The sequence below is a fragment of the Pieris napi genome, chromosome 1 (genome assembly GCF_905475465.1).
Source record: "Pieris napi chromosome 1, ilPieNapi1.2, whole genome shotgun sequence".
Classification (NCBI taxonomy): Eukaryota; Metazoa; Arthropoda; class Insecta; order Lepidoptera; family Pieridae; genus Pieris; species Pieris napi.
Window position 1 is genome coordinate 5,606,708 of NC_062234.1, and position 22,185 is coordinate 5,628,892.

The window sequence follows — 22,185 nt, forward strand, 5'->3', positions numbered from 1 at the left end:
AGTTTAGTAAAAAAAAATTGACCATCAGAAATTCCCGAGCGCGTCAGATTAAGGTAGGGTGAGTTAATTACATCCTAAAAAGTGTATATTCCACTAATCTGACCATTTGAGAGTGACGGAAAAAAAGGGGAGGGCAACAAAGTTGTAAAAAAAAACGTCATCTCGACATTCTCGAGCGTAGCTAATTTTTTTTTTATTTTGAAGGAAATAATTCAAGAATAATGAAAAATATATAATCTGACGATTTCCGCAAGCCGAAATAACAAAAATTCGTCGATAAAGTTAAATGCGTGCAGCTGCGTGATGCCTACATTTTCTTAAACCGATCGGAATCTACTAAACGGCGTTCTAAATATTTCCCTCAAAATTACATTTCCTGTGAATTTGAACCGATTCGGACCGATAGATTTTGAGAAATTTTGAAAAATCTTTAAAAAATAAGATTATTTTTTTGTAAAAAGGTTTCTTTATCGATCAACTTCAAAAACTAATCCGCCTTTGAGCTTGAAAAACCACGTCGATCGCCACCAAGCTGGTCAAAAGCGGTTGATTAGTTCGAGAGATATCGTGAACGAAAGAAACCCGAAAAAGTGTTTTTTCGGGATTACTCCGAAATTTGTGGTTCGATCAATTAAAATTGCAAAATTACTTATGAGGATGATACAACTGCGTCGAATGCCGCCAACCGCGTGAAAATTGCTTGAGCCATTCAAAAGGTATTGCGGTTTGAAAATTCCAAAAATAGTGTTCTATGAAACTTCTATCAGACTTTCGAGCTGGGAGAGCTCAAATGCATAGAAATGTTATTTCTTTGAACTCAACGAGCTCAAAATATCAATTTTAAGCGCCCAGGAATGGAATTAGCGGGAAGTTGCAGGGATGGCCCTTTAGGTGAACCGTTTTTCTAAATTTTTTTTGTCAGATCAGGCGAATCCCTCTAGATAATCGTCAGATTATGAGACAGTACGTTTAGAACATAAAGATGAACCACATATATCTTAATCTGACGCGCTTGAGTATTTCAAAATTGCGATTTTTTTTTTGCAAATTAAGAAAATGGCTGTGGGTTTGCGTCCCATCGAAATCGTCAGATTAGTGAATGAGAGCTTTTTTTTGGTGCACTTAACACTCCCTTAGAAAATCTGACGCGCTCGATATTTTTTTTTTTTTTTTAATTTTCAACCCTTAAATACAACCACCCGCATCATGCAAACGATCAGATTAACATACGTACATTATTAAAAATACGTAGGGCATAGATGCTATCAATATCTGACGCGCTCGAGGATGTCCATGCAACAGTTTTTTTTTACATATTTAACTATCTATAGCCGCTTCCCCCACCGATGAAAAGGAATTCATCATATAACATTTTTTTCTTCTTTTTATCTAAGCTTTGCATCCCAATAGGTCTCTACGACGCTCGAGTAAATCCCCATTTAGCATCGCGGGCTCCCCTACCATAAGCCATCGCAAAGATGTCATAGGAATAGCAACAAAGTTCTATAAAACACTCTACAGTGCAGATTTGTGCGAAAACGCCATAGTCCATAATTTCGCAATCAATTTAAGTTAATAAACGTCCCGTAGGTAGTAGGCCGGAAGGTGTGCTCGTATTTTACCTGACACGTTCTGTTATGAGCAAGGTAGGGCACGATTAGTGATAAGTATTTATTTATTATCAGAAAGGTAAGGTATAATCGCAAAATATAACTCACATATGTCAAAAACGTATTGGATTAAAGTTTACGGAATAAAAGTTTATCTGTCAAATAAATAATTTTGATTTGCAGAAATGTACGTGAAAAGTGGATTCATTCGTGACACTATGGTTGCATTGTTATACGCACTTCGCATTTGTGGTATGGCACCTGTTTCAATAGTTCGCAAAAAATCTGGCTACCAGTTTCGCGTTTTACGATCTTATGCACTTTACGGCTATATCCTGATTTCATGTCTAAGTAAGTAAAATATTTCAAATTGTTCTCTCTCAAAGTTCAAAAGATCTCTGCGTGTATAGAACATCTCATTTATTATCAGCTGTTTGCGTCGTGTTACCTTAACCTTATATTAAAATATCTAAGACTATCTACAAGAATCTCGTTAAGTTTAGTATTTGTCATTTATTCAAAGGGCCATATTCTATAAGTAATTAAGTTAAAAGTCTTTGTAATTTTTTTATTTTTTAGTTACAACGCACGCATATTTATATATTAGCAATGCCGCATCCCTTAAAAGTCACATCAAAAATAATACGTTCAATGCTACAACGTTTATGTGGATTACTGAGACCTTCACATCAGTCATCCCTACTATCGTTGCGTCACTTAATGGTTATCGAAGAATGGAAAAGTTTATAGAACATTTGAAATGGCTTGATAAGGTTTGTACATCCTATTAATACCACTAACACCGTTTCGGCCGGTAATTGCGATTTTTTTATAGAACAAATGGGCAAAGCCCGGTGCCCAATTGCCATGACTATCCGCTATTCTACGCGTGCCTTTATAGGTCCCACAGCAAAAATGCCGAAACTGACTGACTTCTGGAGATCGTTCAAACGACTACAGATTCCCTACTCGAAAAGGTTCCGACCGCTGACCTCGCATCCGGAGAACTACCAAGTTTCCGTCGTCCTTTGGTTTCGTCGGATCACTGCGTGGTCCAGATGCAGATACCGGCGAACTCAAAAAATCATATAAATCAGCTTCCAGGTCCCTCAAACGGGAGATTGCTAAGGCAATTCAGAGCAAATTTCCAGATTGGGCGAGAAATCGGCTTTCCTCTCTTCGGAGACTCGAGCATTTTGGTCTATTGCCAAAGATGTCCAAGGAAATTTCTGTCAACAACTGCTCGAGAATGACTCGTTGGCCCATACCGACGATTCGACACAGGAAGGAGAATGCCGCAAAACTCTATCTTTCTTGGACATAAGTCGAGTAGGCCCGATGGCATCTTGTGCTGCGCTTTAATACATCTGATCCTTAAAAAAGGTGAACGATCTTGTCCCTCCAACTATAGCCCAATAACCTCTTTGTTCTCCAAAATAATGAAAACCATTATTAACGGTCCTGGGTATTTAATCAGTACGGCTTTCGTCGTGGTCTCCGGCTGGTAACCTTATCGTTTACAATTCGTCGTTCAGTTTCGCGGTTATTTAGATGGAAAGGCTAAATTAGCCTCCAAAAGCTTGCTGTGTTTAGTAAGGCGCCACGGTAGTAGGTAGTACGGTGAAGTACTGTTCTCACCTAAGGGCGGGAGCTCCCCAGTACCAGCTCCATCCACTTGACCGTATTCAACAAAGATCGATTCGAATCGAAGTTGATGACCAATCACTTTCCGAGCGGCATGATACCTTCGCGTTGCGTAGAGTTGCGTGTGGGGTCTCTCTGCATCTTCCACATTTACTATGAAGAGTGTACGGAGGAGTTGGTTGGATTAATACTTGCAGCTGAGTTTTATCATTGTTCGTTGAGGCAGAATACTAAAATCTACTTGTACCATCTCAACGACCGGCGTTCCACAAAGAAGGGGTTTCTAGGCACTTTTGTGCCGCGCCGCACCACTCCTATGTGGACCCTCCAATTTCTAAAAAGCCGGCAACGCACTTCCGAGCCTTAGGCACTGTGAGTGTCCAATGTCCATGGACTACAACTAACACTTAAGATTAGTTGAATCTCCTGAGGTGCGCCTGCTGGCCGCCTTGTTCTATAAAACATGCAAAGGTGAGATAAATAAAAAAGTGCGTGCGTACAAAGACACGCGTACACATGTCAGAAGTGAAACTTTTTTAGCAAACTAACTTTTAAGTCTTGTTCATATTTATACAAATCTAAAAACATTAGATTTCCGAGACTTAGTGGTAGGGAAAAAGGAAGATAAGTTAGGAATTTAATGAATTTAATTGTCATAAAATATAAAAAGTGTCGAAAATTAATACAAATTATAAATTTAATTTTTAAATTTATTTCTTTGATGATAAAATCACGTGGCTATTTAATTTACAATTCGAGATTTCTATAATTTTTTTTGCATAAAATATAAAATACTAATATTTCATAAATTCTCTTTACGAAACTTGAATTTTAAAAATAGAATTTCTAGAAGGTAATTCGCCCCTCTCACTCTCTCTTAATCCCTTTTCTTCGACAAAAACGCTGCACATCTTCGTGACGCTAATATTATTATTATTGCGTTTCATCCGTAAAAAATTAACCCTCATGCGCCTAAAGAAGTTTCACTTCAATAATAATATTGGGTGACTCGACCCATTAAGTGAATGTGTTAATTACAGCACTCACAAAATGACTATATATATGACTCCAAGAATTACCTTCGAAAGTAACAATAAAGGATGTATTTTCTTTCAGACTAGTGCTAAAATAAAGATACCTCGTCAAAACGGAAGGATATACAAAATTATTATCATCTTGGTCATACTTACAAGATTTTTTTTGGATGCGAGTTACATATACATTCTGGTCGATAACTTTGGGATTCGAAGTAAGATATTTGATTTTCTTTAACTTATATCTGGAAATAACTTAGACGTCGCAAATTTAACATATTTAGTATTTTATTTCCCAATCAGGGGGTAAGTACGTAAAGTCTCTCGAAACAGTTCAGGCATCGTTTCATCAACTGGCTGAACAATGAACATCTTTTACGCCGGCGCCATTTAGTTAAAAGGCTAGGCTGTTAATTGAACGGCTTATAAAACTACTTGGCTGCGACAGAGGCATATAAAAAATGGTTTAATAATCAATATATAAATCAACTGAAAGTAGATTAATATGTAAATTAACTGCATGATATTTAACACTTCAATTGTCTTTGTCATTACAAAATAACAATTATCAACTACCTAAAAGAGTTAATAAAATAACAAGACTAGATCACAATTTTAAATTTATAAGATGCGTATGTCTCTAGTGCGATCTTCGAAGAACTTACCGTTACCAATTTTTTTTTTGGAAAAAGGACTCTAGATTTCAACATTGGCTGTAGCAAGATCCGCCACCCGCGCTGTAAGCAGGACACTTGCTTAATGGTCGAATGGAAAATTGTAAGCCCGAAACATGGAACTGCGTCTTCACCGTTACAATGGCGAATGTGTGTGATATGAGCCCAACCACGTCTCGTGCTTTGTTTTTTAAGTTGAAAACCAGTTAACCTTCTTCGACTTTGTATGTTAATTCACTCAAAATCATATTTTTTACAGGCCTTCTTTCTTACATGTACGTGAGTGCAATTATTAAATATTTTTTAATATGTTTATTGCAAATGCATATTTACGACAGTTACCTTGAGGTCTCATTAAAAATCGGATATATAAAAGATGAATTACAAGATCTTGTCGATAATCGGTTATGCGGTAAGTTATTAGGCAATTACACAACTACACTAGTTTAGACAAAATACTTAAATAATTCACTATAATAATTGGACCCAAGTTGTTCAGTATCACGAATATCATGATCGCTTATGAACGTAACTTCAGCTTAACAAATTTTTCAGCAGTTATTTAAGTGATCAAATGAATTTGATTGTACATTGACGTGTGCTCGTACATTATCTACTACTTGTTGACGTTGAAAGCGTCTAAACTGTAATTACAAGTTCAATAGTGCCCATATTTCACTGTTTATAGAACATAGCTTTATAGATCGACTCTGTATAGCTTCGCTTTATAGATAGTCTGATGTTCCCGAAAATGGATTCAAGATTTATAGTGTCCGTCCGCATATATATTGATATATATCATCGTATTACCAGTTTATATAACAATACTGTCGTGTTGATTACGTAACTAAGCAGCACTTATTAAGACGGTACTAGATTTGATTGTGAACATAAATGTTTATATCAACTATAGATTCACAAACAGAAAAAAAACAACGTTTATTGATAAGGATTCCTATTATTAAGTATGACCAACTATGTATATCAAATTTTATTTGCAGATGATTCTACGCATTCGTTTTACAGACATTCAGTGGATGAAAAAGTAAAAAAACTACATGATCTGTTGGACAATATCAAAACAATATATTTGAAACTGAATAAGCATTTTGAAATCATCTTCTTTTTCATTTTAGTAAACATAGTAATTAGAATAATTTTATGTTTTTACGGTATATCATATATTATTCAAAATGGTGAGTATACAGCGGCATCTAAAAAACTTTCCAAGGATTTATTATTCACATTAATGGGTATAAAATCTGTTAATTCTAAATATCTCATAAATATTAATTTTATGTAATATTTAAAACTATCTAACTATCGCCCGTACATTTAGATTTTCTATCCATACGGCGATTCTCCCTTAGGGTCTCTTAGGGGATCCGGAATCGATATTTACCATAAACTATGACTCTCGCTTGCTAAATCGAGAGTCAGAGGGTAAGTTTCCGAAACGAGATTCGGCGCTAAGTTGGACTCCCCGACAGTCATAGTTCGCGCGAAGTCTTACTATATTACTAAACTGTATAATTTATTTGGATGGTTATCTTTTTAGGCTTTGAAGAAAGTAGCCACTACTGGGATGGTTCGCCCTTCTGGTCCTTGGGGTTATACGGGATTCACAACTTTGTAACCATATTTGTCGTCATTCAACCATTTAGAGTTATCGCCTGTGAGGTATGATTCTCTATCATATATATATATACGACGTTGTGAAAGCTCTACCATACTCAAAGTAGTTCATTACAATTTATTTAAGGCATTTATTAAACTTTTAATTACTTAAGCCGAATTTTATACTAATGATTAAAGTAAATCTACAATAAATCCAGCATGCGGTGCATGGTAAACTTATGTTTTCTGAAGCCTTTTGTAAATTCTAAATTAAAACAGTTTTTTATGTCCACGGAACTCATTCATTCAATGGCTTTAGTTCAAATTCATGAATTCATTTCACTTAACTTAACTAAAAATAAATTTAATTATGTTAAATAGTTATAAATTTATAATAATACATAACTTCAATCCGGTCAAAACAGTTTTTTATTTAAATGTATAAAAGTTATGTCAATCAAAGACAATACTATAGTCGTTATGAAGTTGAACTTCACACATTGAATTAAACCTAGGATCTCCAAAAGTTGCATACTACTGCATAATACTATCTTTTTAGCTTGTCTACATAAAAAACTGCATAATACTAGTTTTTTAGCTTGCCGACATAAAAAACTGCATAATACTAGTTTTTTAGCTTGCCGACATAAAAAACTGCATAATAATATCTTTGCAGCTTGCCTACATAAAAAACTGCATAATACTATCTTTTCAGCTTGCCTACATAAAAAACTGCATAATACTATCTTTTCAGCTTGCCTACATAAAATTGCTGATGGGTCGTATGATGACATTGAAAAACTACGCGTTCCGAATTTTCCCTAACGTTGATTTCTTTCACAAGGATTTGATATCGTACGATTTTTCCTACACACCTCTAGGTATTATTACCATACAGAGATCGATAATTATTAAGGTATGGTATATGGAAACTATGACACGTTTAAACATTTTTATAATATTTGTTATTATATTTTAATATACGTGCTATATGCACGTGTATATACATGTTCTTGAAAAATTCTGTGTCAATTACTATATCGTCGTTTCTTTTCTTGTTACTAGAGAATGATTGGAATTAAAAATAACTACAATTAAATTTATTTTCAACACATAAATATACAGATTTACAATATTGTTAACATATATATTAATAATAAAAATTAAAATGGGTAAATAGAAAATTTTAACTAATATAAAAAGTTTGATCTCCGTGGCAATGTACCTTTAATGTACCTACCTACTAAATTTTACTGCTTTTGCAAACATTCTTAATATTATGTTCTATATTATTTGATCTCGTTTTCTACATTTTCAGGTATTAGCTATAGGAATAACGTGCTTGGCAGCAATTCTGCAGTTTCAGAAATAGAAAACCTACTCACAAACTTTAGAATAAAAAGTACGAGAATGCTTTATCTGGCGCACTGCAATTGATATTTGAATCTTTTATCTATTAGTAATGTTAAATAGAAGGTATTAAGTCATTTAGCTACAGTAAAATTTTACCTAATTAATTGATCTTCACGATTTAAGACATTAATTTATGTATGCATATCTATAACGTGTTTCCATAACATTAAGATCCCTCGGTAAGATAATTAATTAGCGTAGAGCTTCTATAATTGATTGTCTAAAATATCTTTCGTAGATTTATTATTAACAGTAGTCCATCTTTTCTTGAGACATAAGCTAAGTAGTGTAGTGTTTCTGGCTGTAAGCTATTTAAAGTATAACATAATAGTTTTAAGGGAGTTCTTCTTATGATCGGTTTGCCGTGTTATTTATTACTCTTTGGTGTTATACTTTTATAATCCTGTGGCCTGCGACTAGTTAGGTACTGGCAGCATAAGATCTTTTGTGATGTGTGAAAAAATAAATATTGACTTTCCATGACTTGTATATTTGTGTAATTTAATACACCCCCTGACCCAAAACTGTAGTAAATAAAAATGATTAAACTATATCTATTAACATCGTCACATCAAACCCGACATGCATGTACCTATTTTCCTAATTAGTATCTATGTATGTCTCACTATGGAAGTTCTTAAAATTTTATCGGTACTCGTAGCCCTAACCTCTATAACCCATCTTCATTATCTAACCTACCTGTAAGGATTTCAAATAGGTACCGAGTAATAGCTAGATCCCTCCTTACCCCTAGCTGAGTATATCCAATCATACCCACAGCGAACAAAGGTCGGTTACATAAAATAAAAAATAAATAAAAAAAGGTCTTTATTCATTTTAAGTAGGGTAGAACGGGTCAATCCTTATTATTTATATTATAGATATACTTAGCGAGTAAACTTATTTTTTTTATTTGTCTTAATCTATACGGCAAATTTTACTAAAGAAAAATTTATAAATATTCAAAATATAATTCTCCAGCACCTGCCGCTATACAGAGAATATATTTTATAAATCAGAACAAGAAAATTGAAGATGGCAAGACTATGGCCACATTTATAGTAGAATAATATAATATCTGTTTGATACTTTATGCGCAGCTTAGATTAAATACCTGTTACCCAAGCGTGGCCGCACAAGTTACTGCAATAGTTTTTTATGGGGCATCCACACGTTGGCTGTTTGTCACAAACACCGCAAACAGCAAACGAAGTCCCAAACACCAACCACAATCACCCAACACAAACAGCCATCCACATGCTTGGCGAACGTTCATAACATTTCGAATCGGCAAACATGGCGGACGACGAGCTTGTGGCAGCTATTACTTTCGGGTTGACATATTTTTATTATAAATTAAAGCAAGAGAAAGAAAAAAGGAAAAAAAGAAGAAAGCAAAGACGATGGTGGATGATTAAAATACATAGAAATCGTACAAGGTACTGCTTTAGACTTTATTATTTGGGCTTTAATTGAAAAAGTGTAGCAAGTAAATACGTCCGCCTCCCGCAAGCTCGCGCGCATACTGATCGCTGCCAAACGTGTGGATACGTAGCAAACTGTTTGCCAAACATCCTTTGATCTGGCAACTAAAACCGACACCGATGCCGAACACTGCCCAACACAAACACAAACAGGCAAACAACGACAAACACCCATCCACACGTCCGTGTTTGCTGTTTGCTGTTGGCTGTTTGCCATTGTTTGTCAAGCGTGTGGATGGGGCTTTACAGTGTTGCAAGTTAATAATTTTACCCATATGTTTTTACCTGCAAAAAATCACTCATTATACTGTAGAGAGCGCTTGATGAGTTTTTCTGATTGGTTGTTTCTAGGTACTCAGTGCCTGCATATATAATACTGATTAGAATCGCCCATCGTTTCCGAAATCCGTTTTATTTATTTTTTATTTTATTTATTTTATTTATTTAATAACAGCACAATGGCCAAACTTAGACTAAAAAACAATAAACAATACAATAAAATACAATTAAGATTTACAACACAGGGTAGCATTACCCCCTTATCCCCTCCAGGTACACTCTGAAAGCACAGTATACCACCCCCATAAGCTTCCCAAACAGGTCGCTCTCCGGTGAAGAGTCGAGAAACCCATTAAGCAGTGAGAGTAGCCGGGGAATGGGCGCTTGTTGTCGCTGGACAGTGCGAGCCGAACGCACAGCGAAAAGGTTATGTTTCCGGCAGCGGCAATATTTGTCCGGGACGTATAGCCTCATGATCTCTCCCAGCAAGTATGCGCTTTCCGTTTCATTCTTTATTACACTCAAACCAAACCTGACCACCGAAAAATCCCTACGAAGCTCTAATGAATTATACCCTAACACCCCCATCAAGAACTTTGTAGGGTAGAGGTAAGGAAAGAAATTGTATCTTCTTTTATACAGATTTCTCAGGAACTTCTTTTGAACTCGTTCAATCATATCCCCATAATACCTTTCATAAGGGGACCATATGACGCAGCTGGTTTCGAGAATTGGCCTTACTAATGATGAATATAGCACCCTAGTGGCAGTGTCCGTCAGACCAACCGAATTTCGCAGGACAAACCCTAATCTCCTAAAAGCAGCATCCGTAATCGTCCGAATATGCTCCGCAAATGAAAGATCGGGCACGAAAAGGACACCCAAGTCGCGGACTCTGTCTACGCGCCTAATAACTTTCGATCCTATGCCATAGTCGCAGAGTATTTTATTCGGAGAGGCACTAAAGGTCATCACTTCACATTTGTCATAGTTGAATTGGAGCATTAATGCAAATAGCGCCTCCAAGAAATACTATTCCTAATACCATTGTCATAATTAACTAATATATTTATAGAGACATGTTAACCATTCAATACACCTACAATTACATATTTAAGTACAGGCAATTATAATTTGTATAACATACAATCTAAAAATCATTATCCTGCTTCGGACAGTGTCGCAGCCTATCCTGAATAGTCCTGTTTATCACTTAATTAGCCATACATTAACGGTACACAGTGGACGAATTTTTATCGAAATATCGGTAAACGCTTGATGAATAAATGATACTATATTCGTCGCGCATATTTATTGATTTAAGCACTTGCTAGTAAAGTCCAAAGGTAATTATGTTTGTACGGTAGTTATTATTTCTATAGCTTTGTAGGTTTGAAGACACAATCTTTAAATATTATCTACTAATAACTACGTAATAATAACTAATCAATGTATGTGTTCATATTTAAATAGAACGGTGTTTCTTTTAACGCATCCTACGGATATTGGTTTTTAACATATTGCATATGAAATTGTTCCTTTATAAATATATACAAATCTAAAAAAAAAAGGGTGCGTGTACTTATGTACGCGCGTAAGAAGTTATACTTCTTTGGCATTATTAAAAATAGTTTTTGATTGCATGCAAATAATTAATTACAATTAAATAATCAAAGACTGGAAAAGGAGTCATTAAAGTCAATAAAGTTCAGTTTACATTTGAAAAATTAATTAAATAAATATTTATTATTATTCTCTTACATTAAACAAATAAAACACTATTTATCTTTAAAACATTTTTATTTCATTATACTATTTATTTTTAAGTGACTGTCTTCATCAGAATTTCGGTTTGTAATTTTAAATTAATCATTACTTGGTTGTGCATCTACGAGGCTTCTCCAAAACTAAAACTACTACTTGCTTTCTGCAACAAATAAGAGAATATTAATTTAAGCTCTGTCCATGCAAAACTTAAATTTTTTTATAATTCATATTATAAATTTTTTAACACATTTATATTAATATAATTATATAAATGTGTTAATAATATAATTTGTAGCACATGCTACAGACCTGGATAGCAACTTTCTTTTATTCTATTTAGAGATAGAGATAATTTAAATATAATACCGGTGTCTTCCTTGTAGGTTTCTTTGGAGTTGTTTGGGGATTCTTGTTGTTCAGTTCGACATGATTTTCTTTAACCTTTCTTTAATCCTACAAAATAATGAAATTGTTAAGTTATGTTGTCACTGTTGTGCACACCTTTGTTTGGCTTTTTTAGTATTCAAGTTATGTCAAAACTGATTTATTACCTTGTCATTGTTGGCTTTTGGGATATCAATTGTTTCCAAAATGATTTTATTTGTAATATCCTGAAATATATAAATAACATCTATTAATTTAAGTATCATGGTGAGTGGTTCGCACTCAGGTATTAAGGTGTATTATACCCACTGTCCATTATAAGTGGGAATGGGCTCACTTCTGGCTGGACAGAGTTTCGGTACTACAAGTGCAACATGGATGTTTTGCGGTATTACAATATCTCTAACTACCTGTAGGGGAATAAAGTACTGTTGTGAGCATATGCCTATGCTTGAAAGGTTGAACCTTGAACATCACCATACATCATATTTATAATTAACATTCCTACGTCGACACCATCACAATCAAATTCATTGAAATCTACTTCAAACCGTTGCGGTATCATCTCTGCCATATCCATTGTGTCTCGAGAAGGTGATGGTGGCTTTGTTCCACCTCCAGTTTTAGATGTTTCACGGCGATAAGATGACAACTCTTTTTTTGTATTCAATTTAGTGCACTTCCACTGATTCATCAATTGTTTTTTGTCTCTTGTCCTTATATTTGCTAGATTAAATCTGAAAAATTACATGTTTTGATTAAATAATGTGGTCATTTTTTTGAGATGCAGGTACTTATTAAAATGTTTACTTCTCTGTTATATCGCTCCAAGCCTTCATTTTCTCCTTATTAGTATTCGTGCTTAAATCTTTGTTCTCAATTATTGATATATAGAATATTTCTAAAACGTTGCTGTAACAAACGCAATAAACATAAGCAATGAATAATGGTTCATGTTTCAGTTTTAATCAACAATAATACTCGATAATACCTACGGATAGTTAACCTCAATTGTATTGAAGCACTCAGGAAGGTTGGCACAGTTTTTTCACAAATATTTTATCATATTAATTAGTTTTGATTTAGATATTAAATTTAAATCACTTCTGATTATAATTCAGACGCACATATAAAATTCGCACTTGTATAATGAAAATAACTAGATACATAGATAATCTTTTATTTTAAACAATAATTCAAACTCCTATATTTGTTTAAAAGGTAAATGTCATTGTCAGATGTCAATTGTCATGGATATTCAAAATTCTTGTTAAGCTGCTAAGCTAAGAAATAGAATATGCGTGAAGTTAGCTTATATTCTATTTCTTTTGTAGATTGCGCACGCTATAATCACACTCCGAATTTTGTGTCATAGGTGCGCGCGCGCGCATCGTAAAATTTCACTCTCATCAAATTTTCATAACGCGCCTAAAGAAGTATAACTTCAAAAATCAGGTGTCTATAGAAATCTTGGCTAAGGTAATATATATTCATTAAATAGAAGTGGTTTGCGTCTAAAGTTACCCATTAAATTATCTGTATCTATCGACCCGCCCCGTCTTCGCACGGTGCACCCGTGATACTAAATTCAAAGTGCTCTGTAATATCTTCGAAAATATTCATTTAAATGATATCCTGTAAAGGGCCATATAGATCTATATTAAATCAACAATGTATTTAAGGTATTTTATTGAATAAGGATTAATGCTGTATCGGTTAAAATCGCTTCGAAAATTAGCGATATTTGTCGTAAAAAAATTTTTTTGTGGAATATCCATAAGAGATAGACATATACCATCGCGGAGTTTTCTGTAGACCTTTTCAAAGTGTACAATACTTAGTACATTATTTTGATAAATATCGTAGTGTTCAGCCTGCGTTTGCAATATAAGCGGAAAAAATGTAATTATTTCCGACATCACATTAGAAACATCAAAAATAACAGTACGTATTTCTCCACGATTTAATGAATGTTATTATACATATAAACCTTCCTCTTCAATCACTCTATCTATAAAAAAAACCGCATCAAAATCCGTTGCGTAGTTTTAAAGATTTAAGCATACATAGGGATATAGGGATAAATTAAAACGGTTTAAAAGTTCAGAATCGAGACTTTAGGTGTGTCTGTACCGTGTCATACATACATACCGTGATAGTATCCTGTTAACAATTAATATAGTTTTTAATGCATTTTGAAGTCGGATTAATTATATTGTAAAACTTTTACTTTATATTATATACTTTTAATTTTTCTTAGTGGATTCATTCGTGACACCATGGTTTTAATTTTATACGCACGATCCGTGCGGCTTGATCCCTTGGCATTGCGTAGAGATGTGGGATCTCTCTGCATCTTCTACCGCATTTACCATGGAGAGTGTTCAGAGGAGTTGTTCGGTCTAATACCTGCATCTGAGTTTCATCATCGGACGTCAAGACAAATTACCATCCGTATCACCTCGACGTCCGTCGTTCCACAACTGAGCGTTTTCGAAGGCAGTTTTTGCCGCGCACCAACACTATGTGGAACCAGCTGCCCACAAAAGTATTTCCGAACCAATTCGACTTAGGGTCCTTCAAGAAAAGAGCGTACCAAATCTTGAAAGGCCGGCAACGCACTTGCGAGCTTTCTGGCATTGTGAGTGTCCATGGGCGGCGATATCACTTAACATCAGGTGAGCCTCCTGCCCGTTTGCCTCCTATTACATTTTTTTTTTAAAACTTCGCATTTTTGGTACTTGGTTGTTTCAATAGTTCGCAAAAAAACTGGCTACCAGTTTCGCGTTTTACGATCTTATGCACTTTACGGCTATATCCTGATTACATTTCTCAGTAAGTAAAATATTTCATATTTTTATAAAATAGGGGGCGGCCCAAAATATTATATTATGAAGTGTTTTTACAATCTTCCGAGGTTAGCGCACTTTCGTAATCGCGAGTTGGCAACACAGCAAAACCCTATATTCAGTGATGCCAACTTAGGGGTTTTCAGGACGTACATTTATTTACAGGGGTACTTTATACAAGAATAATATTTTTTTTTCTTAAAAAAAGGCATTACATATACAATTTATATTAAGCCTAGAACCCAACAAACAAACTAAACCAAATATAAACACAAACCGTTGCTAGCTCCAAGATCGAAATTTTATATAACCAGAATATATTTTTGATACATATTTGAAATTACCTCTCAAACCGAAGTAACCGAGTACAACAAAATCTTTAGGGGATTTTTAATTGATATTATATTTAATTGGGTATTTGAAATAGGTCCCAGGGGTAACATTCTGTAGGAGTTGGCATCACTACCTACACTGACTCAGAGTCTCAGACTATATTCTATTATCTATATAGTAAATGTCATATGTCTACAATCTACATAGAGATTTGGTTTAGTTAATTATTTATAAGATTAATCTGCGCAGGTAATACTGGTACGGCACAGGTCAAGTAGAGGTAAATTGCAACAAGTTCAAATTAAGAAAATATGTCTGGAGAGAAAAAGAAAGCCCTATTTATTTGCCTTGGTAAATAGTATTTGTAATAGCAATTATTTATAACTATTAACTTATAGGTATTATGATTTTATTTACATAGTAATATTATTACAGGTAATATATGTAGATCACCCATAGCAGAAGGTGTGTTTCAAAAAACTGTAAATGATTTAAATAAAGGGAGTGAATGGGAAATCGATAGTGCAGCTATCGGTGGTTGGCATGTTGGAAATCCACCAGATTGGAGAGCTCTAGATACTTTGAAGAAGCACAATGTACCTTACAACAACCATGCTAGACAGGTGATTTATTCTAAGTCAAGCATTTCATAGCTGGTTGATTTTTTTTTATTATAATGAAGAATATTCTTTGTCTATTTTTATATTATGTTATTTCAGTTGATAAAGGAAGATTTCAATAAATATGATTATATTTTTGGAATGGATGATGAGAACATGAAATCCCTAAACTCAAAAGCTCCTCAAGGTTGCAGGGCTAAACTTCTTCTCTTTGGAAGTTTTGATCCTGAAGGTGACAGAATTATAAGGGATCCATATTATGTATGTTAAATATGTATAATTGAATTACATTAAGCTAACATACATACACTATAATGTTTTTTTCATTTATAGGATAGTGACTCAGCCGGGTTTGAAAAGTGTTACCAGCAATCAATAAGATGTTCAAATGGGTTTTTAGAACAATTAGAAAGGGGAAATGTTCAGTAATTATAAACTTTTATTAAACATTAGGACATTATTAATACAATAAACTATTTCTCTGGCATTGTAATTTTAGACTTTGACAACTATTTTATATTTTTTGTAAAATTTTTGCCCATCAGTTCCTTCATTTATGGGCATTTCTGGTGTTTCTGGGAAATTTATAATAAGACAACTTTTAAGATTGCTTCCATATCTTGACTGAATATCCTTGCGTACAAAGAAGTCCACCAACCATAAAAATGTATCATCACTGGAAGTTTTAGCAACTGCTTTAAGGCAAAATAAATCTTTTTGGCTTAAATACCCTGTGGTTATATATTCATGCCTAATATTATCTGAATTTTGGAATCTTCTTTTCTGCTGAGAAACAGATACATAATTTTCTATCCATTTAAATACTATAGGTTCAAATCTGTAATCATTTTGATATGCAGGAAGTGCCGGTTCCTCTTTGTATGAAGCTGAAAAAATATTTAATGTTAGAAGGCAAATTCTAAAATTTTTGAGATAAATTTAAACTCTAGATATATATGTTAATGTAATTAAGTTTATAAAAAAAAATCTACATCTCACATAAGGTCAAAGTATTTTAATGAAGGAATTCAAGGACACATAGTTTCATGCATTAATATATATACAGTATAAATAAATATTATATAAATAATTTTCAAATATTTGTACTATCTTACATGGATACTCATCATCACTATCAAGTAAGGCTTCTATTCTCTTGGAGTTCATGTAGCCGTCCTTGGAATACGGTTGTAATATTGAAACTCCTTATCAAATATCTTGCTTTTTTATTTATATATAACTTAATATTTCTTGATAATAACCATCACGCACTACGTATGCCGATTGCCGTGTGAATTATGTTAAGCGGTTATTGTTTGGAGTTGGAGCACCACGTAGTTATTTTTGTCGTTGGCCAAAGAAAAAAAGCTCATAGCATATACTCTTTGGTTACCTGACGAAAACCAGTCGAGGCTGTCGCAAAGTAATATTGTCTCAAGCGGCAAGCCCCTTGTAATTTGTAAACACTAAACACTGCAAGGACAAAAGCAGCCAACTGCCAAAGAGAATTTTTTTTTTATAATAGACTATATTATGGCATAGTATAAAAACCTCTGTAACGTGGATATGTGCGTTTTCCAATTACAGAGCATAATGCGACTCAGTGCCGCAAAATGCTGAAGCTTAATTGGAACATGAATTAGTTTTCAAATGCATCAGCAGAGTGCGTCAAGTCAGTGTTGAAAAAAAAATGTTCTGAATAGAGTTAGCAACCTCATTAATGTATAAATAATGTGGTTAACAATAATAATTGGTTGAAAACTTTTTACGCTTATTTTAATAATCAAATTATTTCATTAACATTTTTTCACTGAAATAAGAGAAAACCTTTAAAGAATATAAGGTTTTAACAAGCTAAATTAACAGTAAAATATATAGTTTCATGTAAGAAGTTTACATCATTTACGTTTTGAGTAATTTTTTTTAAATGATTTCTAAAAAAATTATATACTTTTTCAAAACCATTGCAATGTTTACAAGTGTATAATCCTGTAAAATAAATTTGTTTACAGATCCGAATTTTAAAATAAAATTGTATTCATATTTTAAATGTGGAATATAAAAAAAGTAACTATTTATACCTTCATCCATACTTATATTTATTTTTTTTAGCAGTTTGAAATAACTTTAATTATTTTCAAAATCTACGACGAAACAAATTTTTCAACAATAAATAATATTTACTAACGTAAATTTCGATAAATGCCAACTTAAAGAAAAACACTGGTCAATTTCCTGTCACTGTGTTGGTATTTATTGCGAGAAGCACGCGAGAGCATAAGTTTTGAGAGTGCTCAATTGTGCGAAGCGTAGCTGTAGTTGGAACATTCAACGTTGAGCATTATGCCGCATAATGCGCTCTAGTGCTGTAATTGGAAAACGCACTATGCAACGCTTCGCACTCTCAAAAGTAATGCTCTCGCGATCAATACCAACACTGACAGAAAATTGACTAGTGTTTTTTCTTTAAGTTGGCATTGATCAAAATTATCGTTATATTTATTGTTGAAAAATTTGTAAATTATATTATTATAATTATATAATAAATGTTTAAAGTGATAACATTTGCACTTTAAACATTCATAAGCATTTTTATTATATAATAATAATTCCATTACATACTTTTAAGGACCTTATGTAACTCTCTGATTTATGCTTTCTGGCTATTCAAATAAATAACCTTAATCGTCTTATTTCGACTTATATATGCCTTGCTTTTTACTAAATTCATATCATTTTATAAAATAAAATATTAAGGATCACTACTTAATGAATAATTGTTGTATTAAATAAGAACATATGTTCCATGTTTTATAAAAACAATATTTTTTAGTTTCAAGAAGGAAATTCATTAGACATATTCCATTATTATTATTAGGTGATACAGTATCAATAAAAGTTGTTATAATATTTATCTTCTTTAATATCTTCAAGTTCTGAATTATTGTAACAAACAACTTCTAACATTCCATCATTATTTAATGTTAATGTTTTAAGGCGTTTATTTGAAGAAGTTTTAATTTTCTCCTTTACAAAATTAAGTACTTCATGAAGTGGTGCTTTTGAATAATTTTTATAATGTATCGCAGAATGGACACAAATATTATACAAAAACCCAGATGTTATACCATCAGGAAAATGTTGCACTAAATCTTTCCAATTGATATCTGTCCAAACTCGATATGGATATGATTTGATTCTGAAAGAATTATTAATGCAATTAGGTTACATAAGTTATTCTGTACTTAATATAGAAGCTACTAGTGCTCTAAACTAATCTAAGTAAACTAAACAAACACATCCACAAATAGCAATACAATACCACACAACCAGTTACAGACAACGGACCTTGTGAGAGTCTAAGTGCGGAAACTGAGTCCACCAACCAACAATCATGAACAGTTAAATATAGTAAAAAAGTAAAGAGCTACTATGCTACTAATTAACAAGTTGTACAACTACTGCATTCTTACTAAACCCATAATAATTTGGCTATTTAACCTAATATATATTTTAATTTGAATTACAGTGATAATTTCAAGACTTCACAATTTTTTTTTTTTTTTACAATCAAATATAGCTAAAAAGCTACTTACACTTTTATGGCTTTCTTTTTGATTGTTTTAAGTTTTAGGTCTAATTTTACAAATATTTGAACATGTAAATAATAGTACCAGAAAAAATTTAATGCTTTTGCATCTTTATCCATCTCATCTTCCATCTTAACCCAAATAGATCTGTCAATTTTTTTATATTTTAGTTCTTCAAGTTGAAGACCAGTAAATTGCATGATTAATTTTAAAAATTTTGTTGCACTGACCAAGTTCCATTTTACTTTACGTCGTTTCTTTTTAAGATTATCTGAAAATTTAACGTCTGCACATTAACTTAATAACCTTTGTTATACTGATTATACTATTATGTTACCAGTTAAAACAAGGCAGCCAAAAGTAACTATTTGAGCTAAAGTTACATTATCTTCTAATTTTGCTATTTGTTGTTCCCTGCAATAGGTTAATTTGAGATCTGCCTTGCATATCATAATGGACATGGTACTTGATCCTTATTTTGTTGCCAATGTATTTTATAACCTGAGTTACATATTATCTTCATAAAAACACAATATCTGCTAATAAATTTATTGAAATCGAATGTCCAGGGCAATTCTTATCAAAATTGTATTTATTTGCATAAAGATTAATATTGGGTTATGTTATAAGTAACCTTTGCAATGATATTTTAAGATTATTGATATATAAACTTTAACTTTACTACACTGCACACAACAGAAGCTCTGAATGACGAATAGTTTTACCTATTTTAGCAACATTTTTTAATAGCAATAATGATAAATTAGACCTTTCTATCCCGCCTAAAGTGATCCAATTAATGAATATATCAACAATCAAACTCTTCACTTTTCTTATTACAGTATTAGTAAGAAAGGAGTAGTTTTAAAAATATACCTTTAAAATCCAAATGTATCTTCATCTGAACTCCTCTAATTTCTCTACATAATAATCGAGAAGCATACAGTACAGCATCTTCAGGAAAATGGTAGTAACAGAGTTGTATTACTTTTGTTTCAAGTTTTGTATAAGGTCCCTTATTAAGTGTACCATAGCATACATTAAAGTGTTGAAATACTTGGTGGAGATTTCTTTCTAGACCTCTAGCAAGATAGGAAATGATGTAACGTCTCACATACTCCTCTGGTCCAAATTTACTTATTTTACTTTTTCCTTTACTTCTCCATCTTGCTAACCTCATTGGTTGATCAGGTACCTGAAATTTCTAAATTTGAATTTTACTTTATTAAAACTGAAAAGTTGACTGTCAAATACTATATTAATATTATTGAACTTATAAACTAACCTTGACAAATTTTAACCAATTTTTATGCACACGCTCACATTCAGTTAAAGTAAATTTATCAGTCCGAAATTTATCATGTTCATCTTCATTTTGCTCAATTTTCCTTGTCAGCCAACCAGTTCTTTGATACCAAGGTTGATGCCAGTATATTATCATTTTTTCTTTCAATCCTACAAGTAACTATGTAATAAAACATATCTTTATTAACTGATACACAATTCACGTTGAGTTTTAGTGACATTTACTCTGACTCCAAAAAGTGATTTACTTCTTTCGTTTATGAAACTTTTCAAAAACCAATTTATTAGAATTACCTCCACATACTCCTCATCTTGCTCTTTCAATTCTTGTAATAGTACCTGAATTTTATCTCTGCATGATATATCTGTTTCATCCACATCATCGAAGAGAGTTAAGTCCATACTATTATTATACTTAGATGCAATTTATGTTAAATGTTCCAATAACGCAATTTTAAAGTTAGAAGTTGTAACTAACTTGTAACCTAAAATATTCCATAGTCCATACATAACCGCATTTTTTTTTTTGGAGTTTATGGCCTGGTAATGAGCCACAGATGATAGAGATATCAGCCTCGATGACAATGGAGGAGAAAACTGCCAAACTTTGGCTTTGGCTTGGATCTGTTACCGAAGATAGTGCGTTTTCTAATTACAGCACTAGAGCGCATTATGCGGCATAATGCTCAACGTTGAATGTTCCAACTACAGCAACGCTTCGCACAATTGAGCACTCTCAAAACTTATGCTCTCGCGTGCTTCTCGCAATCAATACCAACACAGTGACAGAAAATTTACCAGTGTTTTTCTTTAAGTTGGCATTTATCGAAATTTTCGTTAGTAAATATTATTTATTGTTGAAAAATTTGTAAGGCTTTCGTTTCCTCGTAGATTTTGAAAATAATTAAAGTTATTTCAAACTGCTAAAAAAAAAAATATAGAAATATAAAATAAATAGTTACTTTTTTTATATTCCACATTTAAAATATGAATACAATTTTATTTTAAAATTCGGATCTGTAAACAAATTTATTTTACAGGATTATACTTTTGTAAACATTGCAATGGTTTTGAAAAAGTATATATTTTTTTTAGAAATCATTAAAAAAATTACTCAAAACGTAAATGATGTAAAGTTTACCACATTATTTATACATTAATGAGGTTGCTAACTCTATTCAGAAGATTTTTTTTCAACACTGACTTAGCGCACTCTGCTGAAGCATTTGAAAACTAATTCACGTTCCAATTAAGCTTCAGCATTATGCGGCATTGTGCGGCACTGAGTCGCATAATGCTCTGTAATTGGAAAACGCACATAGTTTCCAAAGGCTTGTGGTTACTTATTTAGTTTAGACTTTTATTGCCGAACGCAATTATCCGAGGTCCATGACGATCAATTTGTACGAGCACCGCTCCAAGACCAACTGGAGATGCATCTACTATTATTTACGTTCTATCCACCGCGTTGTAATAGCCAAGTGTTTTTAGGTTTGAAAGTCGTATCTTGAGGGTCTCAATTCTCTAATGAAGCGTCTTGAACGTCTGTCCAGTATTTTTTAATGTTAGTAGATCTACTCAA

The 22,185-nt window shown here is 33.0% G+C and overlaps 3 protein-coding genes and 1 long non-coding RNA gene across 12 annotated transcripts; 2 read left to right on the forward strand and 2 right to left on the reverse strand.

Annotated features, from left to right (window-relative positions):
- The first annotated feature begins 1,484 nt into the window (after positions 1 to 1,484).
- LOC125052019 lies at positions 1,485 to 8,465 on the forward strand. The gene is made up of 8 exons (XM_047652662.1): positions 1,485 to 1,961; positions 2,190 to 2,383; positions 4,371 to 4,503; positions 5,222 to 5,374; positions 5,964 to 6,158; positions 6,521 to 6,642; positions 7,334 to 7,495; positions 7,898 to 8,465. The coding sequence occupies exons 1-8, from the start codon at positions 1,796 to 1,798 to the stop codon at positions 7,949 to 7,951; spliced, it is 1,179 nt and encodes a 392-aa protein (XP_047508618.1). The 5' UTR covers positions 1,485 to 1,795; the 3' UTR covers positions 7,952 to 8,465.
- A 6,802-nt stretch (positions 8,466 to 15,267) lies between these two features.
- Positions 15,268 to 16,437, forward strand: LOC125051190 (low molecular weight phosphotyrosine protein phosphatase-like). Its single transcript, XM_047651396.1, has 4 exons — positions 15,268 to 15,439; positions 15,524 to 15,711; positions 15,808 to 15,969; positions 16,042 to 16,437. The coding sequence occupies exons 1-4, from the start codon at positions 15,400 to 15,402 to the stop codon at positions 16,135 to 16,137; spliced, it is 486 nt and encodes a 161-aa protein (XP_047507352.1). The 5' UTR covers positions 15,268 to 15,399; the 3' UTR covers positions 16,138 to 16,437.
- Positions 16,130 to 17,306, reverse strand: LOC125051200. The gene is made up of 2 exons (XR_007117254.1): positions 16,824 to 17,306; positions 16,130 to 16,595 (listed from the first exon to the last, which is right to left on the reverse strand). It is a non-coding gene; the product is annotated as an uncharacterized LOC125051200 (long non-coding RNA).
- Positions 17,307 to 18,582: 1,276 nt separating this feature from the next.
- On the reverse strand, positions 18,583 to 21,169 carry LOC125052647. 9 transcript variants are annotated; one of them, XM_047653642.1, is made up of 5 exons: positions 20,943 to 21,168; positions 20,584 to 20,753; positions 20,175 to 20,502; positions 19,305 to 19,569; positions 18,583 to 18,907 (listed from the first exon to the last, which is right to left on the reverse strand). In XM_047653642.1, the coding sequence occupies exons 2-5, from the start codon at positions 20,737 to 20,739 to the stop codon at positions 18,598 to 18,600; spliced, it is 1,059 nt and encodes a 352-aa protein (XP_047509598.1). In that variant the 5' UTR covers positions 20,740 to 20,753; positions 20,943 to 21,168; the 3' UTR covers positions 18,583 to 18,597. The 9 variants fall into 9 exon arrangements, with proteins under 9 accessions (XP_047509598.1, XP_047509581.1, XP_047509573.1 ...); XM_047653625.1 differs by having other exon boundaries at positions 20,584 to 20,763; XM_047653617.1 differs by having other exon boundaries at positions 20,175 to 20,493; positions 20,584 to 20,763; positions 20,898 to 21,168.
- Positions 21,170 to 22,185: the final 1,016 nt, after the last annotated feature.

What these genes read in the sequence shown, in the direction of transcription:
- LOC125052647 (XM_047653609.1), bottom strand. Translation starts at nt 21,005, where the DNA reads ATGGACTTAACTCTCTTCGATGATGTGGATGAAACAGATATATCATGC. An exon ending in AAGATGAGGAGTATGTGGAG is followed by an intron (nt 20,764 to 20,897) that starts GTAATTCTAATA and finishes TTTATTACATAG; the next exon opens with TTACTTGTAGGATTGAAAGA. An exon ending in ATTGGTTAAAATTTGTCAAG is followed by an intron (nt 20,503 to 20,583) that starts GTTAGTTTATAA and finishes ATTCAAATTTAG; the next exon opens with AAATTTCAGGTACCTGATCA.
- LOC125052019 (XM_047652662.1), top strand. Translation starts at nt 1,796, where the DNA reads ATGTACGTGAAAAGTGGATTCATTCGTGACACTATGGTTGCATTGTTA. An exon ending in CGATAACTTTGGGATTCGAA is followed by an intron (nt 4,504 to 5,221) that starts GTAAGATATTTG and finishes TATTTTTTACAG; the next exon opens with GCCTTCTTTCTTACATGTAC. An exon ending in TGTCGATAATCGGTTATGCG is followed by an intron (nt 5,375 to 5,963) that starts GTAAGTTATTAG and finishes TTTTATTTGCAG; the next exon opens with ATGATTCTACGCATTCGTTT.
- LOC125051190 (XM_047651396.1), top strand. Translation starts at nt 15,400, where the DNA reads ATGTCTGGAGAGAAAAAGAAAGCCCTATTTATTTGCCTTG. An exon ending in AGCCCTATTTATTTGCCTTG is followed by an intron (nt 15,440 to 15,523) that starts GTAAATAGTATT and finishes ATATTATTACAG; the next exon opens with GTAATATATGTAGATCACCC. An exon ending in ACAACAACCATGCTAGACAG is followed by an intron (nt 15,712 to 15,807) that starts GTGATTTATTCT and finishes ATGTTATTTCAG; the next exon opens with TTGATAAAGGAAGATTTCAA.